Source organism: Podarcis bocagei (assembly GCF_964188305.1).
Source record: "Podarcis bocagei genome assembly, chromosome: 16".
NCBI lineage: Eukaryota > Metazoa > Chordata > Lepidosauria > Squamata > Lacertidae > Podarcis > Podarcis bocagei.
Genome location: NC_138142.1, coordinates 14,988,318 through 15,000,417, shown reverse-complemented (window position 1 = coordinate 15,000,417; position 12,100 = coordinate 14,988,318). Strand labels below are relative to the sequence as shown.

Below are 12,100 nucleotides of genomic sequence, written 5' to 3'. Positions count from 1 at the left end.
CACACCTTATTGGGAAACATTGTGTGCTTTAGCAATAGCCATGAGCATGTAGAATGTGTTGGCTCAGCAATACCAGTATCACTGCATGGTCAAGAACAGTTTCTGCCTACAAAACCGAGCCATGGCTGAACCATGTAATTCTTACAAACACACACACAAGTACTTTATGGATCCTAAAAAGCTACTAATAGAATAAGACTCTATGCATTTTTCTGGGAGTAAGCATCAGTGAACACAGTGGGACTTACTTCTGAGTAGGCATGCCTAGGATTGCATTGTTAGTTTGTTTAGAGGTGGGCGCTTCTGTCCAAGATGGGTGGTTGGTCCCATTGCATGAACAGAACACCTTTTTGGGGGGGTATGAAAGTTTTTCAGTATTGCAGACTAAAATAAAATAAGTAAATGTTGCTGTAGAGAGCCAACGTGGCTGAAAGGAGAGAGAAGGATGCAGCTGCCTGGAGACAAATTATTTCCACCTTGTTGTTTGTTTTTCTCCTGTGTGCTTGCATTTCACTTCGCCAAACCCTCCTTAACGTCATTCTCCTCCCACCCATCTGTCTTTCTGATACCCATCTGTTTAATCATTTAATTGTTTGACACTACCCAACAGCCTGTGAAACTGCCCATGTTTGGAACCCTGCTTTATTGAGTTGGGGGCCTCTTTGTTGGTGATGTCCAGGCTCTGAACTCCTTCTTTTGGGAGGCTCATTTGTGCACCCACCCACCGCTGTTCACCATTAGCCACCAAGGCAAGTCCCTGTTGTTCCAGCCTATGTTGACCTTGTGCTCCATACTGTTACCTCTTCTGCTGGTTACATAATGCTTCTGCTTATTTATTACTTAAAAGACACATTAAACCTCCTTTCAGGACACATGCCTTCACAAGGAGACGTGCAAGACTCCAAAATGTGTTAATATGCAGCTGCCAAACCTGCACATGCACTCAAATCCTAAGACTCATCTCCATCAGCAGGAGTATTTGGGTATGGTTGCTTCCACCCACAACTTTTAAATGGACTCATGGCTTAAAAGGACACCATTTTGTTCCTGTGGAATGGGTGGTGAGATGATTGTGCTACTGATATTTGCAAATGGCTGAAGGGGCTTAGAGCTGTAGATGAAAATGTCCGGGTCTTTTTAAATCCTTAACGTGTACTGTTGTTGCCGGCAGAAGTTTGGGAAGGTATGCCTTTTTAACAGATATTTTCACATCCCCTGTTCTGCTTCTTATAGGTACAGAAACTACTCTGCATGTGCCCAGTTGACATCCATGGGATCTTTCAGCTGGATGAGCGTCGTAGAGATGCTGTGATTGCTTTGGGAATTTTTCTAATCGAGTCTGACTTGCAGGTACAATATGCTTCTTACTCTAAAATATGTTTGTTTACTTGACGGAATTTATACTCTGCCAGTTCAACAGCTTTCAAAAAGTTTTAAATCCTCATAAAACTAAACAAACAAACAAACAAACAAACAAAAAACCATGTAATATAAAAGAGTAGCATAAAAGCAATATAAAAAGGTAAAGGTAAAGGTACCCCTGCCCGTTACGGGCCAGTCTTGACAGACTCTGGGGTTTGTGCGCCCATCTCACTCTATAGGCCGTGGGCCAGCGCTGTCCGGAGACACTTCCGGGTCACGTGGCCAGCGTGACAAAGCTGCATCTGGCGAGCCAGCGCAGCACACGGAACGCCGTTTACCTTCCCGCTGGTAAGCGGTACCTATTTACCTACTTGCACCCAGGGGTGCTTTCGAACTGCTAGGTTGGCAGGCGCTGGGACCGAGCAGCGGGAGCGCACCCCGCCGCGGGGATTCGAACTGCCGACCTTTCGATCGGCAAGCCCTAGGCGCTGAGGCTTTTACCCACAGCGCCACCCGCGTCCCTAAAAGCAATATAGTGAAGTTTAAAGAGCCTGGTAAAACAAAACTATCTTATTGGTCAGGGGTCAGCATCCTTTTTCAGCCATGGGCCGGTCCACCATCCCTAAGACCATGTGGTGGGCCGGACTATAGGTTTTTTGGGGGGGAATGAATGAATTCCTATGCCCCACAAATAACCCAGAGATGCATTTTAAATAAAAGGACACATTCTACTCATGTAAAAACATGCTGATTCCTGGACCGTCTGCGGGCTGGATTGAGAAGGCGATTGGGCCGCATCTGGCCCCCAGGCCTTAGGTTGCCTACCCCTGTTCTTGGTGCTGAAATCACATCTAGGTAGGTGTTTGGTGGGCCTCCTTGAGAAGTTCTTTCTACAGTCAGGGTGCCACCACCAAGTAAGTGCTTTTTCTTTGTAGCTGCTCACTGCATCTCAGTTGGTGGGGGCACCCAAAGAAGGGCCTCCATTAAAACTCCTACTGGAATGTTTTAATTTGATCTGTAGCATCAGATTTAGTTAGCGATTTGGCTTTGAAAGGATATTAAAGCTGTGTGGCAATAAACATAATCAGATGGCTGTTCCTTTTCCTCTGCATGCAATATCTAGTTTCACAATCTTCTTGCCTTTGCCTTCAAAACTTTCCATGGCCTTGTCCCTTTGTATATCTCTGGGCTTATTTCCTGTTGCATCCTTTCCTGTGTGATTTGGCTCCACCACATACTGTTGTCTGAAGATGTCCCACCTCCAGAAATCTCTTCACTCAATTCCACTTGGTTCCTGGTACTAACTGCCTCTTTGAATGTCTCCTTGCACCCACGTGCTTTATTTCTGCTAAGTCCCTCCTCAAAGTTTGCCTTTTTCTGGGAGACCTTTGTATCAGTCCCCTAATCCCCATGTCTTATCATAACCAAGGCAAAGTCCATGTAATTGAAATAATCACATCTTCTTCCCCTGTCTATCCACCCATAAATTACCTGTATTCCTTTACTGTTTGCCTGAGTCTATTTTAGATTGTTGACCTCACCACCTTGGGGCAGGAACTGTCATACCGGATATTTGTAAAGCACCATGTACATAGACGTCACTGTGTTAATTTAGTAAATTAATTCAGATGGTTCTAAAATTTCCTCTTTCCATTCCAGCATAAAGATACTCTTGTTCCTTATCTTCTCCGGCTGTTAAGGGGCCTTTCTAAAGTCCAATGGATAGAAGAAAGCAATTCACGCAAAAGCAGAGGTGAGGTTTTAGATTTTTGTGTGTGTAAGTAATTGACTAAGTTTTGTAAGTGCAATCCTATGCATACCTGCTCAGAAAAATCCCATTGAGTTCAATGAGACTTACTCCCAGGCAGTGTTATTTTGGTAAAAAGATGAGGTAAAAGGTAAAGGTACCCCTGACCATTAGGTCCAGTCATGGCCGACTCTGGGTTTGCGGCACTCATCTCGCTTTATTGGCCGAGGAAGCCAGCATGACTAAGCCGCTTCTGGCAAACCAGAGCAGCGCACGGAAACACCGTTTACCTTCCCACCAGAGCGGTGCCTATTTATCTACTTGCACTTTGACATGCTTTCGAACTGCTAGGTTGGCAGGAGCAGGACCGAGCAACGGGAGCTCACCCCGTCGTGGGGATTCGAACCACCAACCTTCTGATTGGCAAGCCCTAGGCTCTGTGGTTTAACCCACAGCGCCACCCGTGTCCCTTGGAAGATGAGGTACTGGTACTCATATTTTGATAAAAGTGCTGTGGGTGCCAGCGTGAAATAGTTGCCATGGGTAGCAAAGAAAAGCAGTGATGGTACTCTGTATAGTGGTACCTCGGGTTACGAATTTAATTCATTCCGGAGGTCTGTTCTTAATGCGAAACTGTTCTTGACCTGAGGCGCGCTTTTGCTAATGGGGCCTCCTGCCGGCGGCGCACGATTTCCGTTTGCATCCTGGGGCAAAGTTTGCAATCTGGAGCAACTACTTCCAGGTTAGCAGAGTTTGTAACCCGAGGTACCACCGTACTGGTGTACACTGTCACAAAAAGAAAGCAGTGCTCCCAGGTAAGTGTGTAAATAAGTGTTGGGGATTCTTTTTCAGCCCCACACGACATCCAAACTGGAAAACTAGCACTGTTAACTAATCAGAAGCTGATGCTGCTTTGATATTCTGGTCTATAAGCTATGTTTAAATTATGGTTTCCCATAGGAATATGTAGTTTAATAAATCACAGTATCTTTTTCAAAGCTGTGCTAGCAAGGGCAGGAATGAGGATCGGGCACACGACTAACTCTCAGTCCAGTAAACCATGGTTTGTCTGAACTAGACCTTAAACAATTTGTGACTTGTCATGGATTGCAGTTGTTGCTGTGTGCTAGTCATAATCTTGATGTGTCTTTACCATACTTGTAGGCATGCTTCCGATTCCAGAAAACTTCAGTTTCTGTTTGGTGACTTTGTTGTCAGATGTGGCTTACAGGGATTCTGTTCTGAGAGAACAGGTAAAATTCACCGGGAAAATGGGGCATGCACGTCTTGGGTAGTAAAATAAACATTTCCTGTATTAATCATAGTTCCATAACTTGTGTATCAACAGCTTTTTTTAAAAAAACAAACAAACCCTGAAAATATTTATTGACTAAGGCAGCTTAAGTAATGACATTTGAACAGATATATAAATTACAGTGGTGCCCCACAAGACGAATGCCTCGCAAGATGGAAAACTCGCTAGACGGAAGAGTTTTCCGTTTTGGAGGTGCTTCGCAAAACGAATCTCCTATGGGCTTGCTTCGCAAGACGAAAATGTCTTGCGAGTTCCTGCGGGGTTTTTTCCCTCCCCCCCTTTTCTAAGCCGCTTATCAGCTGATCCGATAAGCCGATAAACCGCTAATAGCGCTAATCCGCTAATCTGTCAATGGGCTTGCTTCGCAAGACGAAAAAACCGCTAGACGAAGAGAATCACAGAACGGATTCTTTTCGTCTTGCGAGGCACCACTGTATTAAATAATAATGAAATCAGGAGTTGTCTTCCTTCTTTTTCTCTGCCCCCCCCCCCCCGCCAGGGAATTAATAGTACAAATCCTTCTAAATGTTCTCATTCTTCAGTGTATTAATTACACCAAAAGCTTATATGGAGCAACTCATAAGAGGGCTTCTAAAATGTGGACAGTTTAACAAACTTTCTCCTTTCTGCTAGCAATTCCTTTAAGTCAGCAGTCCTTTAGCAGTCTGTTTGGGGAAGTTTTTAATGACTGATGTTTTAATGTATTTTTAATCTTTTGTTAGAAGCCGTCCAGGCTGGCTGGGGACCCAGCCAGATGGGTGGGGTATAAACAATAATTATAATATAATATAATATAATATAATATAATATAATATAATATAATATAATAATATAATATAATATAATATAATATAATATAATATAATATAATATAATATAATATAATATAATATAATATAATTCTGCCATGCTGTAAAAAGTTGCCATTATGCTGATCATTGCAAAGTTCTCAGACCATTACAGACGGTTTTGGTGAGTTGATTTCATTGACACAAATGACAAATAGGATCTAGTAGAATCTAGAATCTAGAATCCTATCATAGTAGAGTCAATAAGATCTACTTTTTTGTCCCCTTGTATATCAAGCAGCAATTGATTTTCCATATATGCTAAGGGTGTGAATTATCATATTTAAGGAAAGTGTCCCTGATAAGAGCCCCTTTCAGAAGTGTTCCTTCACATGTTCACTGAGTATGGAGAAGGAGGGCATGCCCAGAGTTCCTTCTTCCAATGTGATGACCCTTGATCCTTTGAAAATGGAGCCTTCATGCACGCAGCTATTCATGTGTGGGCTTCCCATTCAGACCTGTTGTCAAATATGCAGAGGTTAAGAGTGGGGCTGCTAGGTGTGGTAACATTGGGGGGTTAGGCTTTGTACAACCCTGTTCCCTCTGCACACATTTGGTTAACATGTAAAGAGCACCAATGAAATTCGGTCTAAAGGAAATTGTTTTGTAAATGGTTATTTCCTATATTTATGCTGTCTCAGGATATTCTGTGCACTTAATTTTAAATATTAATGCCTCCCCAAAAAAACCTGGCTGAAATTATAGAGTGCAGTGCTAAAATTCCCACTTTATCTTAGTGTTGCACCTTTAAGGTGCCATACTCTTGCACTGCAGATTGAAATTCATCCCATCTGTCGATTTTAAAAATGCCTATTTTGATTATTTCAGATTTTAGAGGCAATTTTGCAAGTGATGCAGGTCCTCCTGGGAATGTGCCAGTCCCCAGAAATCCAGGATAAAGGTATTGAAAATGTTCCAGTAGGTGCTGCTGTTTTTATTATTACAAATGTGAATTCAATTGTGCGCTCTCACTCTCTAGTTACCATTATGCTGTATGGTGTACTTCACGTTGGGCTGATTTCCCCTGAAACCTGCTCCCTTGAGGTTCCTCAGAACATTTCTGAGTAGAACTTGTGGTCCTTTGTTCTTGCAAATTGAGAGCTTGGTTCATCACAGCACCCTCTTATTGGTTTCTTCCATTTTTCTGTGTCCTTTTTCCTCCCTCTTCCGTCTCTTGGATTCACCACTGTGTACAATTACCGTATTTTTTGCTCTATAAGACTCACCTTTTCCCTCCTAAAAAGAAAGGGGAAATGTGTGTGCGTCTTAAGGAGTGAATGCAGGCTGCGCAGCTATCCCAGAAGCCAGAACAGCAAGAGGGATCGCTGCTTTCATTGCGCAGCGATCCCTCTTGCTGTTCTGGCTTCTGAGATTCAGAAATATTTTTTTCCTTGTTTTCCTCCTCCAAAAACTAGGTGCATCTTATGGTCTGGTGCGTCTTATAGAGCAAAAAATACGGTAATGCAGAAATTACTCCTCCTCTTTCCCGCGGTACCACGCTCCTTTATTCACCTCATCAGACTTCTCTTTGGCTCTTAGGAACTGAGGTTGACACATTTCTTGGACTATATCACCCCTGACCCTTGGCCATACTGATTGGGGCAGATAAAAGCTGAACTCCAGCACCAGACTGGAGAAGGCTGATACGTAGGCTCAGTTTAGATGTAACTGGAAACCATGGCTTTCCATTATGTAAATGATCAGAGCTGAACCTTGGATTTACATGCCTCCATTCTCTGTCCTTTTTCGTGGAAATGGGAAAAAGATCAGAAGCATCTTCTCTTTGCAGTTCCCTGGAATAAATGTTCCTGTGGCTTGTGCAAAGTCTACTTAGTGCGGGCACAGGCAAACTCGGCCTTCCAGATGTTTTGGGTCTACAGTTCCAATCATCCCTGACCACTGGTCTGTTAACTAGGGATCATGGGAGTTGTAGTCCCAAAACATCTGGAGGGCCGAGTTTGCCTATGCCTGACATAGTGAAATCAATTCAGGTTCTGAAAGGGAACCAGATGGGGCCTTCTCAGTAGTGGTGCCCTCCCTGTGGAACGGCATCTCTTCAGATGGCAAGGAGATAAAGAATTGCACAACTTTTAGAAGACACCTGAAGGCAGCCCCGTATCGGGAGGTTTTTAACGTTTGATGTATTATGTTTTTATATATTCTGTAAGCCGCCCAGGGTGGCTGGAGAAACCCAGCCAGATGGGTGGAGTATAAATAATAAAGTAGTGATGATGATGATGAAACCCCAGTTTGATTCTGATTTTGCTCTCAGTAAGTAGAATGTAAACAAGCCACAGTACCATAAGTTCAAATGTAACAGAGAGCTGTGGTTTGCTTGAAGGCAGAAGCAGATGCTTCTGATTTCCTTGCAGCTGCAAAAGAAGGAGATAAATGGTGGGATTTGAGTCTCCCTGCAACACATTTGCAAAGCAGGAAAAAGAATGGTTTCCAATGATGTCTGAGCTGGGACATCGTGATGGTAATGCTGTTTAAAAACCAACGTTGCATTTTCCAATTGGAAGAAACAAACTTTTAGAAGCCAAAGATAAATGGACTACTTTTGTTTTCCAGAATATTTATGCAAATACGCTGTGCCATGCCTGATTGGAATTTCACGAGGGTTTGGGCGCTACAGCAACTCGGAAGAGTCTCTCCTGTCAAAGCTTTTCCCTAAAGTTACTCCGCATTCCCTCAGAGCCCCACATGAGTTGGATGGTATTCGTCGGCGCTCTTTTAATGACTTCCGCTCGATACTTCCACATTCTCTACTGACGGTCTGCCAAGAAGGATCTCTCAAGAGAAAGACCAGCAGCATATGCAGCATCACACAGGTTAGTTCAGTTGCTTTTGGAATAAAATTAACCTATCACCTCTTTTCTGAACCATGGATTAGTTTTTAGTATACAGGATATCACTGAATTTCGTTTTCTTATTTTGAGGGGCGTACAGTCATACCTCGGGTTGCGAATATGATCCGGGCAGGAGGCACGTTCGCAACCTGCAGCGCCACGTCTGCACACGCACATGCCGTGATTCGTCGCTTCTGCGCATGTGCACGACATCATTTTGTGCTTCTGCGCATGTGCAAGCGCTGAAACCCAGAAGTAACATGTTCTGGTACTTCCGGATTCAGCACTGTCCGCAACCCGAAAACGCGCAATCCACAGCGTTTGTAACCCGAGGTATGACTGTAATATGAAACATGGGCCTTGTATTTAGAGAGGGCCCAGAACCTATGGAACGAGCACATGTTTTGCATGCAGAATGTCCCAGGCTCAATTCCTGCCATCTCCAGTTGGGAAAAGATCAGTATGGCAGGTGATGGGAAAGTCTCCCAGCCAGGAGAACCACTGCTAGTCAGAGTTGACAAGATCAGGCATAGGCAAACTTGGCCCTCCAGATGCTTTGGGACTACAATTCCCATAATCCCTGACCACTGGTCCTGTTAGCTAGGAATCATGGGAGTTGTAGTCCCAAAAACATCTGGAGGGCCAAGTTTGCCTATGCCTGGGCTAGATGGACAGCTTCCATTATTGGCATCTTCTCCAGAAACAGATGTTTTTGTGATCTCAGAAACTCATTGTAAATTCCACCTAGCCTCTCTGCATTGAAAGAGCTGAGGAAATTAAAGCAGAGATTTTTTTTGCATCTGGAAGTTTCTAAGGGATAAAACACTTACTATATATCCCAATGGGGTGGGTTTGGCCACAGATTCTAATTACCATTGGGTAGTACAGTCATACCTTGGTTCTCGAACGCCTTGGTACGTGTATGCTTTGACTCCCGAACGCCGAAAAGCCGGAAGTGTTCCAGTTTTCGAATGTTCTTTGGAAGCTAAATGTCTGACGCTACTTCTGCGGCTTCCGATTGAGTACAGGAAGCTCCTGCAGCCAATCGGAAGCCGTGTCTTGGTTTTCAAACAGTTCCGGGAGTCGAACGGACTTCCGGAATGGATTAAGTTTGACAACCAAAGTACCACTGTGTCTCAGAGCTAATGTTCAGCATGGAAGTTATATAGACTCTTATAGAGATGTCTTATAGAGAGTGGCTGGGGAAACTCAGCCAGAGGGAGTGGAATCTTTGTTTATATGCAGGCCTGAGATGCTTAGATTTGCTGGAGATTTTCAAAACCCCATCAGCTTCAAGGAAATTGGGCTATGGCTACTCTTCTGGAAATTTCAATCATAGTATGTGAGGGGTTGGTTTTTTTTGGTATATGAAAAGTGACCTTTGCATGACCACATTTTGTGTCCATCGCTACATTTCAGGGCAGTCCTGAACGTGGAATTCCTCCTCCCAGTTCCCCCGGAGGCACTACTGTGCAGTACTTTGAAGGTATGTTTTTGCTTTTTGGTGTAAATTATTTGGAATAGAGGCGTAATAAGAGCTATTGACCAATTTATGGTACAGTGGTGCCTCACAAGACGAAAAGAATCCGTTCTGTGATTCTCTTCGTCTAGCGGTTTTTTCGTCTTGCAAAGCAAGCCCATTGAAGGATTAGCGGATTAGCACTTTTAGCGGCTTATCTGCTGATCGGATCAGCTGATAAGCGGCTTAGCTGCTTAGAAAAAGGGGGGGGGGGAAAAACCAGCAGGAACTTGCAAGACATTGTCGTCTTGCGAAGCAAGCCCATAGGAAATTCGTTTTGCGAAGCACCCCCAAAACGGAAAACTCTTTCGTCTAGCGAGTTTTCCGTCTTGCGAGGCATTCGTCTTGCGGGGCACCACTGTATGACTTTTAACAGTTGTCCTGCAATGAACATTCTAGGGGTGATTCCCACCACCGAGGTTAATAAAACAAATGCAAGCAACCAAATAAATAAATAAATAACACAGCCTAAAAATAAGCAAACAATTGCTAAGAGCAGATCAATGTCAATTGTTCTTAAAGGCCTGAGATAGCAAGTCATGCTTTGCTTGGTGTCTGAAAGGTCATGGCAGTGACAGGCCCATTATCTTTGGGAAGAGAATTTAACTATCAAGATTTCACCTTAGCTCAAGTAGTCATCTTTGAAGGTGGAGAGGCCACGAGCAGAGCATCTGCTGAAGATCTTGGCTGATGGGCAGGATGGTGTGGGGTGGCAGTGTTTGCTGTGGGGAATTTATAAGCAAACCCCACAAGGTGCCTGCACCCAGTTGTGCAGCTTGCCATTGGAGGGCATACATTTGAGGTGTCTGAAACAGCTTGTCCCTCTCTGTACAGTGGTACCTCGGGTCACATACGCTTCAGGTTACAGACTCCGCTAACCCAGAAATAGTACCTCGGGTTAAAAGAACTTTGCTTCAGGATGAGAACAGAAATTGTGCTCCGGTGGCGCGGCAGCAGCGGGAGGCCCCATTAGCTAAAGAGGTGCTTCAGGTTAAGAACAGTTTCAGGTTAAGAACGGACCTCTGGAACGAATTAAGTACGTAACCAGAGGTACTACTGTGTTCAGGAGGAAAGCCAGTGCCTATATAGTGTAGAAGTAAAAGTAATATACAAATCCCCAAGACCTTGTAGTAAACGATGGTAGTAAAATAAATAAATAATAATAAATTTCACCATCGTCACTGTCCATTGGAATTGCTAGGTTAGGGATAATAATAATAATAATAATAATAATAATAATAATTTTATTTGTGTCCTGCCCTCCCTGGCCGAGGCCGAGCTCAGAACGGCTAACATCATAAAAACAACACAAAACATAATAAGCAACCTACATCAAAAAAGTAACATTCAACAATCATTAGGAGAGTATAAAATAATAATAATATCACCATATAAAAATTAAACAGAGTCCATTCAACAGTTACAATAAATAATTTCTAAACTATAATCAATCAAACAACGGCAAGCCACAGTACATAAAATAATACAATACAAATTGAGAAGCAGAGACTAGAGGGTGGAGCAAGGCAGGTGTCTAGACTAATCCCATACACATTTATTTGGGAGGAAGCACCTATGAATTCAGCGGGAGTTACTTCCAAGTAAGTATGCATAGACTTAGATTGCACAGCAGCAGTCCAAAGTTTATTTACCTCTAAGGAAGTTTCCTTGAAATCATCGGGACTTCGAAGTACGGAAAGATGGGGTTGGACTGTGAGCTGCTTTTTCCCAGCATTCTTTTGGTTTTAAGGGTAGGCTATAACCTTTTGTTGCTTCCCATGTTTTTAGCTGCAAAGAGCTTTGTTGTACCAGCTAACACGTAATTTAGAAGATTAACCAGACTAATCTTAAAACAAAAACAGATTGTGTTCAGCTTTGCTAAAATGCCTAATGAGAAAGGAGGGATCTTGAATTTCCTTTTACAGTTGCAAAATTTAAAAAAAATTGTGCAGTTTTCTCATGCCATGGTGAAAAAACCATACCTGATACCCTTTTTTCTGTGCAGCTATTAAAGATAAATGAACCCTGTGCTCTTTGCATCTATTTACTCCCTCTTTTGTTGTCTATCTGCATCTCTCTTTCACTTCAAAAAGAAACCCAAGCAAACATAGAATGGCATTAGCCTCTTTAGGTTGGAATACAACCCACTGTGGACGCACACTAAACTCTTCCACTGAAGCCAGGGCTGGCTCCAGAGAGTGGCAAAGTTCGGCATTTCCCCAAAGCCTAAAAACTAACAGAGGGCCCACTACTCTTACAGTGCTTCCACTTCCATTTTTCATGGAGTTTCCAAGATGATCATCTGATGCAGAGAAACCACAATTAACGTGTCCTACCTTTTCAAGGTTAGCACCTGTCAGCACACACACACACACAGAGACTGCTGTGTCGGTGCCCCCCCCCCCAAAAAAATTCTATATTAGAATTGACTAGAAAGGTAAAAGGTAAAGGTAAATGACC

General features: G+C 43.3%; 1 protein-coding gene across 1 annotated transcript in view; it reads left to right on the top strand.

Moving 5' to 3' along the window:
* The window catches only part of PI4KA (phosphatidylinositol 4-kinase alpha), a 106,738-nt gene that overhangs the window by 9,918 nt on the left and 84,720 nt on the right, over window positions 1-12,100 (top strand). Inside the window, exons 2-7 of the mRNA XM_081174620.1 lie at window positions 1,234-1,350; window positions 3,022-3,115; window positions 4,274-4,362; window positions 6,101-6,173; window positions 7,844-8,103; window positions 9,541-9,607. Of these exons, the coding sequence (XP_081030746.1) occupies window positions 1,234-1,350; window positions 3,022-3,115; window positions 4,274-4,362; window positions 6,101-6,173; window positions 7,844-8,103; window positions 9,541-9,607 (700 nt within the window). The remainder of the gene's footprint in view (window positions 1-1,233; window positions 1,351-3,021; window positions 3,116-4,273; window positions 4,363-6,100; window positions 6,174-7,843; window positions 8,104-9,540; window positions 9,608-12,100) is intronic.